The 22202-nt window shown below is 41.2% G+C and overlaps 1 protein-coding gene across 2 annotated transcripts in view; it reads left to right on the forward strand.

Moving 5' to 3' along the window:
* The window catches only part of USP12 (ubiquitin specific peptidase 12), a gene marked incomplete at both ends in the record, with an annotated part of 77266 nt that overhangs the window by 25975 nt on the left and 29089 nt on the right, over positions 1-22202 (forward strand). The window contains 2 exons of one of the 2 annotated variants that reach the window (XM_079721873.1): positions 9916-9996; positions 21449-21662. In XM_079721873.1, coding sequence (XP_079577999.1) covers positions 9916-9996; positions 21449-21662 — 295 coding nt within the window. The remainder of the gene's footprint in view (positions 1-9915; positions 9997-21448; positions 21663-22202) is intronic. The other variant, XM_079721874.1, reaches the window with a different exon arrangement.

Here is a 22202-nt window from a genome sequence, read left to right on the forward strand (position 1 = left end):
ACAGTTAGCCCCTAGAATCTGGAGTATGAACTCTGTTGTTATAGTAACAGAATAAGTCAGTCAATAATTTACATAATTTTGATTTCACTTCAACTTAATAATACCTTTTAACTATATGGTGATTTTCCTCTCAGGGATCTGAGGGACTTTACAAATGATTCATTTTACTGTAACATAGGATTTGGGGAGATAGAGGTGTTCATGTTTTCTTAAGTGGAAAAGCATTGCCCCACATTTTCTGATTGAGCACCACCACACAGGTCAGTCATCCAAGTCAGCTGTCTGAGGGTTGGCCTGGTGCCAGTCCAGGGCCCCTTGTTTTTTATAGAGCTGAAACATTTGGTAACACAGAATATAAAAACTGTCAAGAATGTGGTAGAAAGGGCTTAAAATGATGAAACATTTCTTGTAATTTTTTTTGGCCATGCAGGTGAATCTCTGCATTGAAAGGTATGCAGAGATGCTGTGAAAACCAAATCTTGCCCCCTTTTTTGGTCGTAGGTATGGTGCCAGTGATGGAGTTCAGATATAGCTGTGTTTTAAATGTTTCACCGCCCGTGAAGGTATTTTGTGAATTATTTGGTGTTGGTAGAAGGGTTGGATTTGTAAAATTCATTGTGCCCATTCAAATCATTAAGTATGTTTGGTCATGTTGGAGAATTTTCTTTCTGATGTTATTGTTAAGCTAAATGTGAAGGAGTTACAGAGTAATTCTTGCTAAAGACGCCCAACGTCACCGCTGTTACTTTGACAGAGATGAATTAACGAGATTTTTTCAGTAATTCTGTGTCTCGTGATCACATACAGGTCAAAGCATGGGTTTTTTGGTTGTGGCACCAGGTCAGTGCCAACACTTTTCCATTCCTTAACTGACTTCAAAGATTTGAAGTGAATCTATGTCTTCTTTTATTCTCTTCATGTAAATATTCTCTGTAAGTAACACACATTTAGCCACGAATTATATAACCAGACTTTTCGTTGGAGATATTAGGTCAGATAATTTGAAGGTTGTAGCTTTGAGCTCACGTCTGATAGGAACATTGAGTTTTAGTGGATATTTGAATTTTTAGAGGTTAAAATTATATGCCTATTGTTTTTGGTTTGGTCGTTAGTCATTGATTTACAGTAGTGATGCAGATGTGTAATTTGTTGCTTAGCTTCTGTTTTTTACATGGCACGTCTGTACATGTATCACTTTTAGGTGAAAAGGATTACGTAAGTGCCAACTTCTGAGTGACTTTAAATTTTCAGTCTTTGGCCAGTGATTAATCATAGAACTGAGTTTTCGCGAAGAGCTTAGATGAGGAATTTTACACGTGTAATATGTGCTCCTGTGGTGGCAGTTGAAGGGGAAAGTAAGCTCCTTTAATTTCTTCTGGGAAGAATCCTGGGGGCGGGGTGTGGTCAGGAGGGTAGGAGGGAGGATGAGACATACACACGGACGTGGGCACACCTACCGTTGGACCGTGAACTTGTACGGTTTCCCCTTATTTTCATTTTATTTATTTATTTATTTATTTTGCGGTACGCGGGCCTCTCACTGTTGTGGCCTCTCCCATTGCGGAGCACAGGCTCCGGATGCACAGGCTCAGCGGCCATGGCTCACGGGCCCATCCGCTCAGTGGCATGTGGGATCTTCCTGGACCGGGACACGAACCCGTGTCCCCTGCATCGGCAGGCAGACTCTCAACCACTGCGCCACCAGGGAAGCCCTCCCCTTCTTTGAGGAGCTCATGGAGATGGCTTCTGGAGGACCTGCCTCGGGCCCTGCCTCGTGCGCTGGCCTTGGGCTCTGACCTCCCTGCGCGGCTGAGTGTTGCTGGCAGCGCAGCCCGTCTCGCCAGGGTGGCTCTGCCCCGCGTGGCCGCTGCTTCTCAAAAGCACTCGCAGCCCCTGTGATCTGCTGCAGCAGGGCAGCGCCGTCTTAGGTCTGGGCCAGTCCTGGGGTCCTTTGTCCTTTCTTTGGAGCCCGTTTTAACTCTGATGGCAGAGTTACAAGCAGAGAAGACCACTGTGGCGGGCCTAAGATCCTTAGAATGACTGTCCTGAGTGTGGGACCCCCAGATCCTTCCTCAGTCACTGTGGGAATTTCAGGTCTTTGAGGGGTCCAGCCCAAGGTGGGAGTAGGAAGGGGCAAAGGGACTGCGTGTTCAGCGCCTTCTGTGCCAGGCTTCGCTCGGAACGCCTCCCGTCCATTTGGTGGAAACAGGCCACGGAGGGGCTGTCGTTTGCCCTGTTTGGGAGATGGGAAAAGTGGGGTTCGGGGTGAAATAGCTTGCCCTAAATTCACACCTTCAATGTGACTCTGTATTGCCGCTGTTTTAGAATTGAAGCATTTTAGGTTTTCAGTAGGTGCCACACATCTGGTCTCTCTCACCTTGCTGGTGAGGAAAGTGAGCAGTGATTTGCAGAAGGTGACGCCGCTTAGTTGTTCATGTGTTAGAACCAGGCCAGGAAGGCAGGCCTCCTGGTTTGTGGGCCTCGCTCAGTGCCGCACAGCCTGAGCTGGAGGGGGACGCGCCCTCAGGTGCATCGGGGCACGTGCAAAGCGCTGATGAAAATGCCTCTGAAGGAAAATCGAGGCTTGGCTCTTTTCGTTCCATCTGTTTGTGAAGGCTTCCCCCAATTCTCCAGCTCTCAGCGTCTTTCCTGTCCTGACACCCTGTAGTGTGTACTGTGTTGTAGCAGAGCAGTTTGGTATCTGTTCTCTCCTTTATAACTTTAGATTTATTTTAAAAATAATTTTCTACCTGTCATCATGAAAAACTAATTTTTATTCACTGTGTGCTCCCCAGTTGGATTATGACTTTGGTAGTTTCTCTTTATCCTTTTTAATGTATATCAAAAGTTTTCTGATTTGCACCCAGAATAAAAATTAGCTTTACAATTAGACCTAATACATGCATACTGGAATATTGGAACAAAAGTTCCACAAACCATTGTTTTCTCTTGGTAGGGAGATGTACTGTCATCTGTTCTATTTTACTGAAAAAGAAAATGGTGGTTGTGATCCCCTGAGTTGTCCTCACCCCGCCACTAATGGGTGTGACTGTTTGAAAATAACGTTCCACAGCTTTTGGCGCAGGGCTGGGCAGAAGTACTCAGATGCTTACTGAGGTTCATCTTTTCTGAAGGACTGCTGCTTTGAGAGGATTTTTATGATGCCTGAAACTGAGGGTATGGAAATGGTTTGTTTTTTCATTAAAATGTTTGTTGTCTTTGATTTAGTTTCAGGGGCACAGCGTTTTCCGGGAGAACAGGCATGGACTTTCAGCCTTCTCTTTCTTCTCTGTTTTCTTGTTTAGGAGACAGAAACTTGTTTCTTACATCTTCTTACTTTGGAATCATCCTTTTACAGCAGTAAAAGGATGTGTTCACATCCTCACATCGGCTCTTCCTGTGCCTCCAGAACTGTTCTTAATTTGCTAAGGTCGCTTGCTCCTTTGATCATCAGGAAGCCTTTCCTGCCTGTTTTGGCAGTTCTCCTTTGGGTACTGACCTGATCTGACCCACTTCAGTGTTAAACTTGGAATGATAAACACTGGATTCTAAGATATGACTTGAAACACAGAAGTGGGGAAAATGTATTTTCTCATGTTTGTATTAAATACAAACTATCTGCTATAAAGAACTGTAACTATCTAATGTAAAGAAGGAAGTGCCGGCCGTCCGTATCTGTGGGTTCCACATCCGAGGATTGAAAATATTTGGGGAAAAAATTCTGGAAAGTTCCAAAAAGCAAAACTTGAATTTGCTGTGTGCTGGCAACTATTTACATAGCATCTACATTGCATTGAGTATTGTAAGTAATTGAGAGATGACTTAAAGCATACGGGAGGGTGTGCATAGGTTATACTCAAGTACTACACCACTTTACATAAGGGTCTTGAGCATCCTTGGATTTTGGTACACGTGGAGGTCCTTGGAACCAATTCCCCACAGATACTGAGGGACGACTGTATTCTTGATAAGTATGTTTTCTTGATGGAGATGTTCATCTTTTAGGTTTTCATCATTTTTTATTTCCTACTAAAATGTATTAAGTACCCTGTTTTCTTAAACAGTATACACTGAACATAATTAGCTTTTCAAAATGATATGTCTTCATTTTTTACCATAGTCTAGCTTTAGATTGTGGAAGAGATTTCCTTAATTTACTTTCTTGAAAACATTCCTGGGTATCAGTTTCCTTTTGTGTAATTGTTTCTTTCTCATAATGGCACATGCAGGGCAGTCAGATGTGTGTTTTCCACGGTTGACTGTGTAAACATTATTTAATCAGAAGCAGCTGTCTCCCAAGTGATTTTCTTTTTTCCTATTTGCAGATGGTATCTTCAAAACATAGGTACCCTTATCAACAAATAAAGGGTATCCTTATAGTTTCAGCTTACTCTTCTTTCACTTGGGTGGTTATTTCTGGCATGATTCAGCTTTCTAAGAATCATACTAGGTAGGTTTAAGGAGGCACTTACTCCATGGCCTGCAAAGTCTTACATGGGATGATTGTTTCTGAGGATGATACTGTATTAACTTTCATCCAGAACCTTGTTAGTGTCTGACCTTGAATAGACTGTGCAACATTTTATCCTTAATGTTTTAATAAGATTGGAAGAGCCAGTAGGTTCACACATTGTTAGAAATGTGGGGATGGAGGTACTATAGAGATCAAGATCTTACATACGAGATAACCCAGGTCCCGAGAGAGAAGCATTTTTCCTCAAGGTATTACAGCTAGTTAGTGGCATGGCCAGAGCCAGACTCAAGCCTGTAGCTTTGCTAGTTGAGTGCTATTTTTAGTGTACCCTGGTCTCTCTCAGTAGCTCCCTAATGGCTCCATTTTTCCATGAAATTTTTTCTGTAAAACAATACTTCCTATTTTTAATAAACCTTTAGTTTCAGTTAGTAGCATTATATTGACAGGGATATTGATTTTAAAATATTATCCAATATTAACCTTGTTTCTGAAGCACAGCCATTGAGGGTTTTTTTCTTTCTGATTTTATTTATTTATTTATTTTATTAAACTTTTTTTTTTTAAGAACGGTTTTAGTTTCACAGCAAAATTGAAGGGAAAGTACAGAGATTTCCCATATACCTCCTGCCCACACGTGCACAGCCTCACCCCTTGTCAACAGCACCTCCAGAGTGGCACACTTATTACAATTGATGAACCTATGCTGACACATCATAATCACCTAAAGTTCATAGTTTATACTACAGTGTACCCTTGATGTACTTTCTGTGGGTTTGAACAAATGTATAATGACATGTATTCATCATTATAGTATCGTACAGAGTATTTTCACTGCCCTAAAAATCCTCTCAGCTCCGCCTGTTCATCCCTCCTTCTCCTTAATCCCTGGCAACCACTGTTGTTTTTTGTTGTTGTTTTGAACTGTCTTCATAGTTACCATTGAGTTTTAAACTTTCAATTAATTTTTATATTTAAAAGTTTTATAATTTTTATATTTAGAAGTTTTATTTGGTTCTTTAAAAAAATCAGCTTAGGCTTTAAATTCTCATCTTTGTTCTTATAATCAAGCTTTTGTTATTTCTTTGCACATATTAAGCATTTGTTTTATATCATGTCTGAAATAGTCCTGGTATTTAATATATTGAATCTCATTCTGCCATCTGTGCTTCTGCTGGCTTTTACTCGTGGTGCTTTGTTTTTCTGTTTTTCTGTGTATGTGTGATTTTTGATTGTGAACTCAAATCCCTTGGAGTTATATTTGTGGGAATTCTTCGAGGGGTGGATTGAATTTGTCTTCTAGAGTGAGTTTGTAATTCCGTTGGTTGCTAGTTGTAGGGTGGAAGAGGGCACTGTCAACTCAGGACCTCTTTGAATTACATTTTCTGCCTGATTTTGTTTGTTTGTTTGTAAGATCATATAGCACGTGTGAATTTGGGTCACAAGCTTTGATTAGGGCCAGCTTGTCATTATGACTGTTGGGAAGATATTTATCATCTCGCCCACTCCCACACCAAGGACAAGTCAGGCAAGTTTCATTGCTGTCTCCTTCTGTGGTGCAAGGTTATTTCTTGTTCCCCCTTAGCTGAAGACGTAGCCCTCTTGGGCTCACTGTCATGCTGGGGTCTTCTGCTGCCCTCCCTGTCTTTGGTGGGCCCTAAGCTTCAGCACCCGGTTACCATGTTCTGTTCCATCCAGCTGTCAGAGTAGGGTGCACAGGTCACTAGTGTTGGCAGGTGACCTCCATGTAAAATCTATCTTTGGCATTTGCTTATCTCCCAGGGTTCTCCCATGGCTTCGTTTTTTGGTTTCTGCAGATTCCTTATTTTCTCACCAGCTCAGTAAATTATTATTGTTTTAATTAAAAAATTCATTCACCTTTTGGTTGTTTTCATCAGGAGGGTCACGAATATCTAATTACTTCTTCTTGATGAATTTGTAGTAATAGGTCCTGAGTCTAAAATAATCTTATGTAAGTTACAAAAATGGAGACAGAACAGTCAGGATGTCTTCTTCCTTCTGAGCGTGCTGTGTTCTCAGACAAAACAAATGAATCCTGTTCCTCACGAAAGCTTTAGAGCAGAAATTCCTAACTGAGAACACCAACATTTCTTCCCTTTATCCCAGTAAAGAATCGTGATTTCATAAAGCATTGTTAATTGCAGTAGGGTCATATTTCTCAAGTGTGGGGATGCAAGGCTGTTCAGAGCCATTACTATTGGATGTTGACTTGTTCTAGGCTCAATTTAAATCTTGCGGTGCTTGACTGACTGTTGTTTGACATGATAGGGTGTGTCAGCCTTCAATAAAATCTTCAAGGGCTGATGTTTGAGAACTCTGGTAAACGTACTAAAAATTGTGTGGCAAGTTTTCGGCTTCATGGTGTTTTTTCACCAGTTATATCTAACTATAGTATTGAAAACACTTAAATTAAAAAAAAACACTCATCGGAAACTGGATTGCTTTGTCTACACTTTGCCTTTGTAGTTAGCATTTGGCTAGAGGTAGGCATGTGCTCTGGTCGTTTCTGCAAGGAAGTCTTGAATTCCTGCCGTGGGGCTATCCTCCTGTAGTTCACAGAATCCTCTCTGCGGCGTCACTATGCTATACTGAGGTATAGTTTACTGTGCTGTGCCTTGCTTTAGACCTGTCACCAGGCAAATTCTGTTCTCTCTGTACTGTCCGTTTCCATCTGCTGCCCTTGCTGTATCTGCAGCCACAATCCCTCCCTGTCAAACCGTGTTGCTCGGCATGTGTCGGTTGGCTTAGAATTCCCTGGAGCTTTGTGTTACTACAGTAGTGTCAATAAAAGTGATTGGAAATATGACAGAATGTTAAGTTAGAAGACACTTTAGAAATTACCTGATCTTCGGCTGTGAAAACCTAAGTTTGTGTAAAGGCTTACTTGAAAACCCAACAGATAAGCTTAGAGCTGGGGGTTTGGAAAATTGCTGAGGAGACTGGCCCTTTTATTTTGCAAATAAAAATTCTTAAATTACCAGAAAGGTTAAATGGCAGTGGTCTGAGTTTCCACTTCATCGCACTTAACCTCCTCCTCAATCCAGCTTCGTTGGATTGTGGTTCTGCTGGTGGTTCGGCTTTTGGGGAGTATTATGAGGGTTCTTCCAGGGGCCGTGTTGTGGAGTTGCCCAGATTGGGGAGATGATCTGTTTTTTTTTATGAAGCTTCCTCATTTTCTCCTTCTGATTTTTGTTTCCTTCTCTTGTTATTTCTTAGCTATTGCATGGAGCCGGTCATATTTATTAATATTACTGGCCAGTGAGAGTAGCTTTTCTTCCCCTTGGAATTGAAGGGAAGGGAGAGAAGAGAAGCGGCATTTACGGACACCGGCTCACGTACAAGGCACAGCCAGATGCGTTTACAAAAGCTTCAACTCAGTTTATTCGTAGCCACTCTGTAAAGTAGTTGGTGCCATTTCCCTCTTACCCTTAGGAACTTGAGGCACGGAGAAGCTAAGAACTTGAATCGTAGTCAGAACTACCCTGAGGCCAGGATGGGTGGGGGAAGGGCTTTCTGAGCAGCACCTGGAAGCGTGTAGGGACACCAGTGGGACATGGGGTGGTCAGAGCACACGGGTGTGGCATGCGATCGGTGTTACAGCGGAGAATGCTCACGTGGTGTTCTGTTCTTGCTTCATCCCGAGGGCCAGAAATGCTTTCCCCAGGTATGTGTACTGGCATTTTATTGTCCCGAGTACATAGATGCATGAGGTTGTACTTTGGATAATAGCACCTTTTCTTGTCTTTTTTGTGTGTGTGTGGGAAAGGGGTTATACTCATTTGAATACACCAATATCAGTTTAAATTCTTATATCTGGCTTAGTGATAGTTTTCAACATACCTGAGGAAATTCTGTGACAAGATACTTGAGCTTGCGGGGGCGGAGAGTGGGCTTGTAGCCTTCCACCAGGACGGTTCTGTTCAGTAGATCTTGAAGTTGCTGTAATAAGTGAATTTCATGTCGTTATAAAACAGTTCATGGAGGGCCAAATTTAGAAATAAATAGTATCTGTGAACCAGTGACTGTGTCGGGGATTTATAGAAAGCCGAATAGTAATTCCTAAATTAAAAAAATAAAGACAGTATCATGTATGTATACAAGTGCTGGATGGCTGGAGGGCGTTTTAGAGGAAATGTCTCGTTTTGGTGGAACTCGATGACCAACCCACCCGGTCCCTTTCATCAGCACTTATTTCAGGCCTGGCCCGTCAGGAAGTTGAAGAGGCGTCGTCTGACAGAGGTCTGGGCTTCCCAGGCTCAGGAAACAGCAGGGGCGGGCTATGGGCACCTGGTGGTGTTGACCGTGGTCGCACCCTTGGGGAGGCATGGTGTGTGTGTCGTGTTGTCATCTTGTGTGCAGCTCGCAGGGTGGTGGTGGGCTGTTTTGTGAGTAGTATCAGTTGTATTTGTCTGGTAGTGTGTGTTCTTGGGAATTTCCAGGTAGACTTATGCAGAGTTACTATGTTTTCGGAATTGCTTTTACTTCCCTTTCAGGCTACGTCTTGAGCCCATTTGCTAGTGTGTGCTGGTGCTCAGGGCCTGTGTGCTGCCCACCACTTCCCCTGACGCCCCGTCCCTTTTCCTTCAGAGACCTCAGATGCACAGAATTGAGTCGGTCGTATTCCTGAGACCATGACACACAGTTACTGTTTGAGCAAGGCCCCTCTTTTGTTGGGCTTTATTTTATTTTTTCCTTTGTGTCCTTCACCCTGCAGTTCCACATCCCGGCCCTCTTCTTCCAGCCCTACTCAAGTATGTTTCATGTACATTCTTCCAGCCCGTTTGCCATGTACTGTTTTATATATATATGTGGTAGTGGTCTATGTTGATCTCGTTTTTACTTTGTTTACTTAATATTATGTTTTTGACAAATATCCATGTTTTTGTATGTAAATCTAGTTCATTTATTCTGACTGCTACATAGTATGCTGTCATTTTATAGACCATCTAGATTGCAGTCAGCTGTGCAGTCGTCAATGACGTTTCAGCAAACGTTCTTGTCACCTTTAATTCTGTGTGAGAATTTTCCAGGTATATACCTCTGAAAAAGTGTTAGGTCACTGAATATATGCATATTTAATTTCACAAAATTTCAGCTCTCTGAGATTGCTGCTCTGAGATTACATTCCTGTTAGACCATGTAACACAGCAGGGGCTCTCATCCATTACTTAAAACAAGGAACAGGATTTGATATAATTCCTTGATCCAGGCTTTGTCCATGAGAATGTTCCTGCAAACTAGTTTTTGGTCATATTATTAAAAGCCTTTATTCTTCACTCTCACCCTTTATTTTCTTTCCATAATGTTAGGTAGTTATAGGGAACAAGAAAATTATTTTAAGGGTTTCTCTGTAATGTGTATATAATTGTGATGGTATTGGGAAAATACTGTAAATACTAAGATTTCTGTTTTTCATTTTATAGGGCGCCAATGCCTCGGCATTAGAGAAAGAGATTGGTCCAGAACAGTTTCCAGTCAATGAGCACTATTTTGGATTAGTCAACGTAAGTATCTGTTGATACGTAGCCTTCAAATTATGCTTGGAAGTAGTGTTAAGAATGATGAATGCCATTCATAATTTATTAAAGGAAATTTGTTCCTTTGTATCAGTAGACTTAATGCCAAGAAACGTGACTTGGGATTTCAAAATTATCTCTAATGGGAGGGAAACAACATTGCCTGAAGTCTTTTTTTTTTAAATTTATTACTTATTTATTATTATTATTATTTTTGGCTGTGTTGGGTCTTTGTGGTGGTGTGTGGGCTTCTCACTGCGGTGGCTTCTCTTGTTGCAGAGCCCGGGCTCTAGGTGCACAGGCTTCAGTAGTTGTGGCTCATGGGCTCTCTAGAGCACAGGCTCAGTAGTTGTGGCGCACGGGCTTAGATGCTCTGTGGCATGTGGGATCTTCCTGGACCAGGCTCGAACCCATGTCCCCTGCATTGGCAGGTGGATTCTTAACCACTGCGCCCCCAGGGAAGTCCCCATTGCCTGAAGTCTTAAGAGTCTTGGAACAGTTTCTAACTTGTCAGCCTTATTTTTTTTCCTATTTTGTGTCAGAATTCTCTCATAACCAAAATTTCATATGGCTTAGACCAAATGATCTCTTTGATTCTTTGAGAATTATTTACATGTCTAAATATAAGTGGTCCAAATGTACAGATATAAATATAGTTTTGTAAATGCCCCCATGTGTCTATAGCGTCTTTGTCAGTTTGCTTCTGGCGTTGTCCCAGTGGTATAGATTTAAAAGTGTGAAATATAAGAAAAAAACATAGCCTTGCCCTTGTGGAGGTAATCATTGTAATTATACATTATTAAAACTTTGGAAGAACTTTCTTTAGAGTTTTTAACTCTTTCCTGAATCATGAGAAAACACCACAAATCTTTGTTATATAGTTGTCATGGTAGTTTATGCTGTACTGTATGTACTGTTAGGTGGATCCATGGTGAGTGTTTTAAAATATGTGTATTGGTGATAATACAGGTAAGAAAGTAAGTTATGTTGAACAGATTGGTGTGTTACTGAGTACTAGCACGTCATTAATGTACAGATAGATTTCTTGTGCAATTTGAGGAGGGCAGTTGCAGTGGTATGTGTGTCTCGCCTTGCTTGGGGACCCTTCTCTGTCTGCGCTGGGCATAAGCTAGTAATACAGGATCAGCAGTGCCCACCCTCCTCCTCTTCCCCTCCCTGGAGGAGGCCACTCATTAGTCCTTGGGCTATTTTTTCTGGAATGTATCCTTACAGCCTAAATAAGGTACTTATACTGCCATTAAAAAAAAAACAACTACTGATTCCTGTTTTGGCAGATAAGAAACTTCACTCTCTTTTCTCACCATCCCTGCCCAAGTTCACTTTCCCCCGTTCTCCCAATATGGAATTAATCATTGCTTTATTTTTCCATGTCCTAAACTTTCATTGATCCTTCCCAAAGCCTTCAGCAGAACTAAAGAAAGCCAAAAAGACCTTCTCAATATCCGTTTCCACTGAGCCGTGCCTGTCAGGTACCACCCAGCCCCCCGTGCTCCTGCTGTGCAGCCTGTGCCTGGCGACGTCTCTTCCATCGCCCTTCACATTCCCTGCACTTGTCTCCTTTCCTTCATCCCGACTTCTTTCCGGGTTTTTCCTCCCTTGCTTTGTGGAACACCTTCTGTAGATGCTTGTTTAGGAAATGTGCATGGATACAAACTTGGAGGTCTTGTGTATTTAAGACTGTTTTGGTTATTGTTAGAGCTAGATATCCATCCTAGGTTACAGCCTTCCTTCAGAATTTTTCAGGGCTTACTCCACTGCTTTCTGGCTTCTGTTGATGCTGAGAGGGTGGATGCCATTCTGGTTCTCGATCTCTTATGTACAGGGCTTTTTTTTTCCCCTTTAAAAAGTTTTTGGGCGGCCTTAAGGATATTCTCTATCCACAGTGTTCTGAAATCTCATCCTGTGTCTTGATGGGGACCCTGTTGTGCTGAGTGTTTATGGACCCATTCAGACTGATGATTTATTTCCCTCAGTTGTAAAACATTTCTGATACTATTATTGGGATAATTTTCTTCCTATCATTGTAATTTCTCTGTTTTGTCTTTTTTTGATATGGTTAGTTGTACATTGAAACACTTAGACTGATTCTTTATTTTTCTTATTCTCCCATTTTTGATCATCTGCCTTATTCTACATTTTAGACTATATCTTCAACTTTTTTGTCCAGCTCATTGCATTTTTTATTTCTTAGAATGTTACTTTTTTTTCTTCTCTTGTTTCATGGGGGCAGTATTTTCTGTTCCTTTTCTCGGGATGTCATTTATCGTTTTTGTTGTTGCTGAGGCTTTCTGTTGCTTACTGGATTGCTTCTGAGACCTTGGAGTTTATTCCCCGTGCCCTTTTAAACTTTGGTATCTTTCCTGTTGGAAGCTTTCCTCAAATTGTACTCATCTATAAGGGGGAAACGCTGAAAGGGTGACAGGGGCTTCTTGTGTTGTGGTGGGGCTGCTCTTTCAGTCTGGAGTGGCCCCTGGCGAATGCCCCTCCCTCCCACGGCCCCCATCCCATTTCAGTAGCTGGAGCTGTCTCTCCGGGGCTGTTTATCTTCTGCCGGGAGGCCTCCTCCAGTGCCTGTCTGGCGGGGGCGTTATTCGGGGTTTTATTTGGTCCTGTTTCCTGCTCGGTGCCTCACTGCTGTCCTTAAGGGTTCTCCACCCAGAGTCTCCTCTTCATCTTTTGTGGAGACTAACCCTGCAGCTGAAGGAAGAGTTGAGTGCCTGGGGGTCTAAATGGTCCTTTTAAAGACTGACGACCAGACTTGTGTTCTCAGAGGTCCCCACCCCACAAAACATCTCTGACCCTTTAGAGGTGAGTCTGTTGTTACCCATTTGTCTCTTAGAGGCATTTGGGCTACTTCTCCTCCGTCCGCCTTCTGTTTTCTGGAAGTTCGCTGGTATCTCTACTCTGTCATTGTCTTCTTTGGCCTTTTGAGTTTTTGCCTGATCTGTTCTTTTACTGTCATTTTATTGGGGTATCATGGGGAGGAGAGTTAAATGAATATATTTAATGTTTCTTGTTTATTGAGCAGTCTGGCCTCTACTTCTAATATCTGAAGTGCTCATACTTACAGAGTTGTCTAGTGATCAGGAGCCTCATTTCAGTTCTGGGGGTGGCAGATCCCAGTCCTTCAGTCTCAGTGCCCTTTCCTTGTGGCTAGCTACCACCCTTATTCGGCTCAGCCTCCAAAGCTAATTTGTGTCTTAACTTGTAGAAAAGTTGTGCCCTTTTTAGTGTCCCAGAAGAACCCATTTTCCTTAGAATAGTAGTATGTTCTATATTGAAGGCTGTTTTCCCTTTACCTTCTCCAGCATAAACATTCCAATCTCCCCATTTTGTGTCTAACTGACTTTTTTGCAGATAACCTCAAAACAAGTAAATGAGTCTTAAAGCTCTATATTATTTTTTCTTCTGCTGATATGTTGTTTTTAATTGGATACCAGTATCCAAATACCAGTGTTGATTGTGTGTAAAAAAACAAACAAAAAAAGTTTCTAAGAAGGTATCATTTTTATTACTTCATGTGCATCGATCTAAATTCAAAAGGTAGAATTTGTATTTCTCCCTGAAGCTGAGTAACCGAGATTCAATAAAACCAAGGAAAGCAGGAATTTCTGATAACAGTTTCTGATCTCTGTGCCTGGTTATTATGATGAAGAATTGAGATCCCTAAGGTAGCCAGGGCTCCAGCTGTGAAAGATTGAGGAACACCTTGAATTATACGCAGAAATAAATTGGTGGTCCGAGTAGATGCAGCAGAACTAGGATAGTGATGAACTTCTTTGACCTGTGCTCTCAGGCTACTTTGCAGCTGTGTTGCGTACCTTTAACTGTTTTCCATAAGCCCTGTTTTCAGCTCTTAAATTGTCATCACCCTTCTCTCTCGTTTCCTTCCCCCTTTTTTCTTTGTAGAGTTATCACACTGTTATAGAGTCCCTTAAAAATTAAGGTTGGAGCTTTGAGCGGTTGGGGAGATGGCTTAGTTAATTGAGAGATGAACATTTTAACATCTTCCTCCTGTCCCTGTGCCTGTCTGCCAAGTAGTTAGTGTTATAAACAACGTGGAAGGTAGCTGCTTTAAGGCACTTGGTGGTTAATCTTCCCTAGCAGTTGGATTCTGTTAAAGTGAGGCACGTGTATATTTTCTTTCCACCAGTCTGTTCTTAGCTAAGTGTACAGGTTCATTTTAATTGCTCTTCCAAAAAGCTAATACTGAAAAGGGTTCCCATTAGATCTGCCTGATTGGATCCCTTTTTGCGACCGACCAGTAAGTGGTAGAATCACTCAGTAGCACTTGCTTTGGGGAAATAGTGTGTGTATTTGGGCAGTTAGAAAATTAGACTTTTTTTTTTTAATGGAGAAGAGGAAAAAAAACCCCCGAAACCCCACAGTTAATTAATCTACCAAAAAATTCAGAGTGGTTACTCTTCACTTTGTTAATAACAGTCTGTTCTCCATTATTTTCTGTTGTAGATGTTTTTATCTTGGAGGAATATTTTCACAAATGATAGCTTTTATGGCCGTTTACTCTTAATGGTAACTCTGATGCCATCACTGTGATTTGCATAATACATAGAGTGGGGATTTCCTGTTGGCTTAACTCTTGTGAATACATTAGTATTTCTGATGGTACAGGATGTTAGGAGAGGGGAAATACTCTGTGGCTCGGGGTGCAGAAGCCATCTTGAGGAGGGAGAGGAGCCTTTGGAAGCTTTCTCTTGCTGTGAAATACCCCCCTTACGTGTCTGCTGTTTATAGTCAGCTAAATTCTTTGAAAACAAATTGTTTAATCTGATAAACCAGATTGCCTTTTTCCTTTGTCTTGTAGCTAATGAGTACTTATTTTAGTAAAGTTGATAGTAGTGATTTAGACTAGTAGTATCTCTTTCCTACTTTCTGTGCAGTCTCTCCATTTTTAAAAAATTTTATTATTATTATTTTAGCTGCACTGGGTGTTCGTTGCTGCGTGCGGGCTTTCTCTAGTTGCGGCGAGCGGGGGCTACTCTTCGTTGTGGTGCCCGGGCCTCTCACCGCAGTGGGTTCTCTTGTTGCGGAACACGGGCTCCAGGCGCGTGGGCTTCAGTAGTTATGGCTCACGGGCTCTACTAGAGCGCAGGCTCAGTAGTTGTGGTGCACGGGCTTAGTTGCTCCGCGGCATGTGGGATCTTCCCGGACCAGGGATCGAACCCTCGTCTCCTGCATTGGCAGGCGGATTCCCAACCACGGCGCCAGCAGGGAAGCCCAGTCTCTCCATTTTTAATAGCCTTTTAAAAATCATTTCATTATATGATTTTATTTTAATTTTCTAACACAATAGGTTCCCAAACACAAGTAGGCTTGTGGAGCTAGACTATCTTATAAAAGTCTTTTTAACCTGAATTGCTAGTAGTCACTAGTTGGAACTCTGAATCCAGGGAACGGGGGCCATTATGGAAGAGAGCAAGAAATAAAAATGGAACTTTCCATTTGTAGGTTGTAAAGTTGATTAGGTCTATGTCTCTTGGTTCTGTTTTCTTTTGCATTGGTTTCCTTTTCCTTTAGCTTCTCTCCACCTGATGGCCATCTTATATCATCAGAGATCCCAGACCGTCCATATCAAACCTGACAAAGAACTCTGCCCCAAGGCCTCTGGCCAGATTGGATCCAGTGCCCGACCCTGTTGCAGGGTCTACAAAAGAGCCTGTGACTGACAGTCGTACAGAACTTGCACAGAGAAGTCGGTTCCCGTGAGGAAGCCTGGGGCGGGGGAGTGAGGGAGGGGGGAGGAACAGATGTCCATGAGAACCTGGATTAGGGTCACCTGGCTGCAGAGAGGGCGTGGGTAGGGGCACGTGGGGTCTAGACTTATGTAAAACAGGGCCACCTAAACAGATTGTGGTTGGGGGAGGAGGGCCTTCCCGTACAAGGGAGGGTGTTCACAGGATGGCACCATCGCCAGCCAGCATGGAGGACCGTGGGGCACTTAAACATTTAAAAACATTTTTTAAAGGTAATAGTGTTGACCTAATTGTGATTAAAACCAGTAGTTTCCAAATGAAATATGTAAGATGATTCATTGGGGACCAAAATATGAGCGTTTCTAGTGTTTCTTTTTATCTAAAAAGGAAAGATATAGGTTAAGCTTTACTAATTCTTAATAATTGGTTGACACTGGCACCCAGACTACTCTGTCCACGTGTGTAGTGGTCCTATGTCACTGCAAGTTGCATAGTACCAAAGGCTGACAGTATCACCCCTCTTATTCATTTGTGCTGTCGCAATCTATTATGATTCAAGTGTAGACTTAGGGATGACAGGATTTAATCTGTTTCAGCTAAGCTAATTCTTCAAAAGGGACAGATGGCTCCGAAAGGTTGTTTCAAACATAACCACGTGGTGAGGAGGTATTCCAACCAGGCCAAGTTCTTCATGCAGATCATTCATTTAATTCTTTACAAGGTTGTAGAGGTGGGTGCTGTTATAAATGTCATTTACAGATGAGGAAACCGATGAAGAGGGAGTGGCTTGGTAATTTCCTAGGGTCGGGTAGCAGAACCAGACTGGAACCTAGATAGCTTGGTTTCCGATCCTGTGTGCTCAGTGGCCAGGCTTTGCTGCTATCAAGACAGATAATTACTTAAATGAATTCAAACAAATTTGGTAGTTAGGATCGACTATCTAATACCATAGTTTAGAAAGTAAAGGCTGTCAAGGAGAGAGTCTTTTCCACTTGGACCCATGTATGTATCTTTACGGAGATACCTTTTTCAACTTTGATATCCCTTAAAACTACATAGCCAAATAACTGAACTGTCAAATCACTCTATTAAAATCTGTAACCCATAGTTTACAAAAAAGCATACTGAGTCTCATTGCTCTTACTTAATAATTTTTAGTGAAAACAAAAAATTAATATAATAATTTGAAATGTTCATCTTAATCACATTTGTTATATTTTAGTGTGCATAATGTAGTACATATATTATTTCTAAACAAATATGTATGTATTAGGGATATGTGCTCAAAATGATCTTATTGATGGGGATATGAGAAATCTTTTTTTTTTTTTCCAAGACTTAGAGAAAGCAGCGATAGGTCACTGTGTTCAATAAACAATTGAGAAGTCAGTGATCAGACCTTTAATATTTGTTTCCCCTGATTTTAAACCTGGTCATGCCTTTGATCTTCAGAACCAGCTGAAAAAGCACAGGGTAGGTTTCAACCCTATTCAGAAGCAAGAGTGCAGAGGAAATCATCCCGGACAGTCTTTTGCATGAAAGCTGTATACTTGAAGGATATGTTTTTAGGTTTCAGGGACTTCAGTGAAAGTTACTACTAAAAATCAGGGGAATTGAAGGAAAAGCTTCAAAGTTATCAATAAGATTGAAAGTTAGTTTATTCTGGAGAAATAGTAGTAGTTTCAACCTTTAAGTTTTCTTTAATGGGGTGGATGAAGGTAAGTAAAGAAGAACATAATAGAAAGCCTCAAAGATTGGTTGTAATGTTACCTGTTGCTTGTAGTCAGAAGATTAGCAGGAGGCTGACTTCAGCATTCTCCACATGCCAGTTCCTTAGCTTATTTTATTTGCTTTTTTATTAGTAGGTCAAGCTTCATCATCATAAATGTTTCTAATATACTGTGAGATGCTGTCTTTTGTTCATCTAACTGCTCTCTGGAAGTTGTTAGAGTTCCCTGTTGTTTATTCTTTAATAAAATGTCCAAATTATGGAGATTGTATCCTCTCTTCAGTTTACAAAGCCATAGTTTGTTGGTCATTGGAGTCATTAGAAGTTGTACAATTACTAGTATTTTTCAGACTAATTAATACTGATTAATTGGTAAGATAATCTTAGTAGTATTGGAGATTCTACTGCAGGTGTACTTAGCCCCTGAATAGGCTTTATTGAAGGATATCCATGGTTGTATTCATGATCAGTAATATGAATGCATCATTGTCATATACTTGTAGCATTTCTCTGGAAAGCCTGTAAACACATCTGTCTTTACGAAATCAGTTCTTGGTTCTGACTAGCAATGTGAACATAGAAGTTGTAAATCTTCGCTGAGTCTGTTGTCTTGTTCCTTTTTTGGGGTATTTAACTTCTTCCTCTGTTCCCTGAGTATCTTGTAAATTCGTAGTTCAATCTAGACACTTGGTTAAAGTTTGGGGATTTTATTTTGTTTTTTAAGGCAAGAATACTTTATAGGAATTGCTACATATTTCTTGGTGCACCACATCATGGGATTTAAAGTTTTGGCTGTTCATCTTGAATGATGCTGGAACGCATTGGGCGTTCAGGTCTGAGCCCCCCATTTTAAAGTTCCCCACCAACCTTTAACCAAATGTTTTAGGTATCCAGGGATAATTTTTACCCAATCCATTATTTACAATGATTTCTTCTGGATTTATTAGCCAGAATTACTCTCTAAACAATAACTTTAATGCCCCCTGAAATATGGTTTTTATGAGAAAGGTGGGGTAAAACTTTGATGTTTTCCTTTTTTATATTCTTGTTTACAACTTCCACTGGAGACTAATAAACCACATAGATATTTGTGTAGTTGATGTGCTTTTTAGTCCATTGCAGTAATTCCTTTTGATGAAAGTTGGCTCTTCAAGCCACACAAAAAGATATTCCAGGCTAATCTTGTACATTGTACATTTCCTGTCCATTATGTTGTATAGCCATATCTGTAAGTCACCCTAGTTCCTTTTTGTGGGAAAAGGGTTTTTAGAGGCCACAATCTGGATGCAGGGGAAATTTATTGATGTGGAGGCCTTTTCAGTGCACAGAACCTGAGAACGCAAACACACACACACACACACACACACACACACTTACTTTAAGATTTACGAAGAGTCATGAGTTTATACTGCTATTTTTAATTCCAATTTAACTTTAAAGGACTTTTACTCTTCTGATTTTTACTATTGTATCTTTTTTCCTTTACGTTAAAAAATTTGATTACGGGCTTCCCTGGTGGCGCAGTGGTTACGAATCTGCCTGCCAATGCAGGAGACATGGGTTTGAGCCCTGGTCCGGGAAGATCCCACATGCTGCGGAGCAACTAAGCCCATGCGCCACAACTACTGAGCCTGCACTCTAGAGCCCACGAGCCACAACTACTGAGCCTGTGCGCCACAACTACTGAAGCCCACGCGCCTAGAGCCCGTGCTCCGCAACAAGAGAAGCCACTGCAATGAGAAGCCCATGCACTGCAACGAAGAGTAGCCCCCGCTAGCCACAACTCAAGAAAGCCCGCGCGCAGCAACGAAGACCCAACACAGCCAAAATTAAATTTTAAAAAAATGTTTTTGATTCCTAGGGGATATTAACATAATTCTTTCCTTGCTTTGTCTTACAGTATATCTTTAGTGGTTTCAAAATAGCAATATCAATGGGTTAATTCTAACAGTGTGAGTACTGAATGCTGTTTTAAGACTTCTTCTTTTTGGTCTTAGATTGTAGTTCAGTAGGCATGGATAGTAAAAATCCTGTGTTTTAAAGTTATTTGAAGTCATTCTTTTTTTTTTTTTAAGCTTTATTTATTTATTTATTTATTTATTTATTTATTAAAAAATTTACTTTTATTTGGTTGTGTTGGGTTTTTTTTGCTGTGCACGGGCTTTCTCTAGTTGTAGCGAGCGGGGGCTACTCTTCCTTGTGGTGCTGCCTTCTCATTGCGGTGGCTTCTCTTGTTGCGGAGCACGGGCTCTAGGCACATGGGCTTCAGTAGTTGTGGCTTGCGGGCTCAGTAGTTGTGGCACACGGGCTTAGTTGCTCCACAGCATGTGGGATCTTCTTGGACCAGGGCTCGAACCCGTGTCCCCTGCATCACCAGGCGGATTCTTAACCACTGCACCACCAGGGCAGCCCTCACTCTTTTCTTTACGTAATTATACCACCAACTTGTTACACGTTTAGGTCTGATTTATTTCTATTTATTTTCAATTTTAGGAATTTATTCTTTCTTTTTCATTTTAATTTAGTCTTTAAAAATATGGGTACGACGTAAACTTTTTATAACTATGTACATGTACAGCAGTCTCACTTTCATTGCTCTTACTCTTCCTTGTCTATAAATAACCATTATTATTAGCTTTTGATATATCCTTCCTAGTTTTAAAATATAAGCAAACGTGTGCATGTGTTTATGGACATAATTGAAGAGTGCCCGTTCTTCAACACTCTTCTCCACTTGCCTGTTTCTGGTTACTGTATGCCTGACCCCACCCCATGGCAGTTCTCTGAGAATTGTCCTCGTTCCTTATTTACTCCCCAGGTCCTCAGTGATGGACTTTTAGGGGTTTTATTAGCCAGCTTTGGGAGTCAATGTCTATTAATGGGAAGGAAAAAAGGCAAAAAATATTTATTAAACCCTGTGTTATTTTCTCTGTAAAGTAGGACGACTTTCTCCCCTGTTATTAAAGAGAAGGAAACTGAGGCTGAGCGATCAGTCACCTGCTCCAGGCCACGTGGCCAGTGAGAGGTGGGGCTGCAGTTCAGGGTTCAACTCTGGAGCTGAGTCCACGTCCTTCTGACGGATGGAAAATGATGTGACCTGGCATTTCGGCATTTCAGTGGTTGTTAGGCTGTCACGTTGATGACTTTTTCATCTAATATTTCAGAGTATCTTGTTTTTCCTTATTTTTTGTTTTTGTTTATTTTTTGGATGGCACTGAAGAGCCTGATAGTAAACCTGACTCTTATGGGTTTTTTTAAAGAATTTTTGAGAGTTACATTTTTAAATGTACAGTATAGAAAATGCTTTGTATACAACCAATACTATCATAACAATGGGAATTGGAAAAGGAATTCTCCAGAAGCCTAAACCTTAACTAATCTCGCTATTTAAACTGTGTAGTTCTTTAACTAAGTTTTAATAAAGGCCAAATTTATTACATGTATTTTTCTTCAGTTTTAACCTGACACTGATGCCAAGAGCATCCATTTAATGTTAGAATGGGTAATTTGCAGTCAGGACAATTATTTGTACTCTCAGATACCTTTTAAGTTATGAGGATCATCAGTTCCCTATCTTGTCTTTCTCTTCTCTCAGTTTTAGACATAGAAATTCTTTCTCTGAAAAATGTGTTGCCTTGGGCTTTCCTGGTGGCGTAGTGGTTGAAAAATCTGCCTGCCAATGCAGGGGACACAGGTTCGAGCCCTGGTCTGGGAAGATCCCACATGCCGCAGAGCAACTAGGCCCGTGTGCCACAACTACTGCGCCTGCGCCTCTGGAGCTTGTGCTCCGCAACAAGAGAGGCCGCGACAGTAAGAGGCCCGCGCACCGCGATGAAGAGTGGCCCCCACTCGCCACAGCTAGAGAAAGCCCACGCACAGAAACAAAGACCCAACACAGCCAAAAATAAATAAATAAATAAATTAAAAAAAAAATGTGTTGCCTCAAATTTAACAAAAATGTTTTTTTCTATTCTAGTTTGGGAATACTTGCTACTGCAATTCAGTTCTTCAAGCACTTTATTTTTGTCGTCCATTTCGGGAAAAAGTTCTCGCGTACAAGAGTCAACCTAGGAAGAAGGAGAGTCTTCTTACGTGCTTAGCAGACCTCTTCCACAGCATCGCTACCCAGAAGAAAAAGGTTGGAGTCATACCTCCTAAGAAGTTCATAACAAGATTACGGAAAGAAAATGGTAATTCTTCTACTTCTTAATGTATTGCTTACGTAACAGGAAGATCAGGTGCAACAAGCATCAGCTGAGCATCTTTATGCCTGATGGTGCGTTAGCTGCTGAAAAGCCAACGGTGATATTCCTGTGTCTAATGCAGTGCCAGTTTAGTGAGGAGACAGTCACAGTGATTACTGTGAGGTGTGATTGCTGTTTGAAATATGTTGTACAAAGATCAAATTCTGTGTGCCAGGAAGTGAGAAATCATAATTTCTTTTTTGCCTGCTTGGCTTTTCTATCAAGAAAAGTTGTGGGTTTTTTTTTTTTCTCTTATTGTTCATTTGTTGTTCTCATAATGCTTTCATGTGTGTTAACTCATTTGATCCTTACGATAACCTGATGAGAGAGCATGTTATTTCCCCCTTTTTAGCCATGAAAAAAACAGAAGCTAAAAGACTTGCCAGGAGTCACACCCCAGGGAGAGGAAAGACCTAACACAATAAAGTAAACTTTCTGGCTTAGGGTAGGTAGTTTTAACTTCACCTCCTGTCCCCACCCCCTTTT

This window comes from Hyperoodon ampullatus (assembly GCF_949752795.1).
Source record: "Hyperoodon ampullatus genome assembly, chromosome: 16".
Classification (NCBI taxonomy): domain Eukaryota; kingdom Metazoa; phylum Chordata; class Mammalia; order Artiodactyla; family Ziphiidae; genus Hyperoodon; species Hyperoodon ampullatus.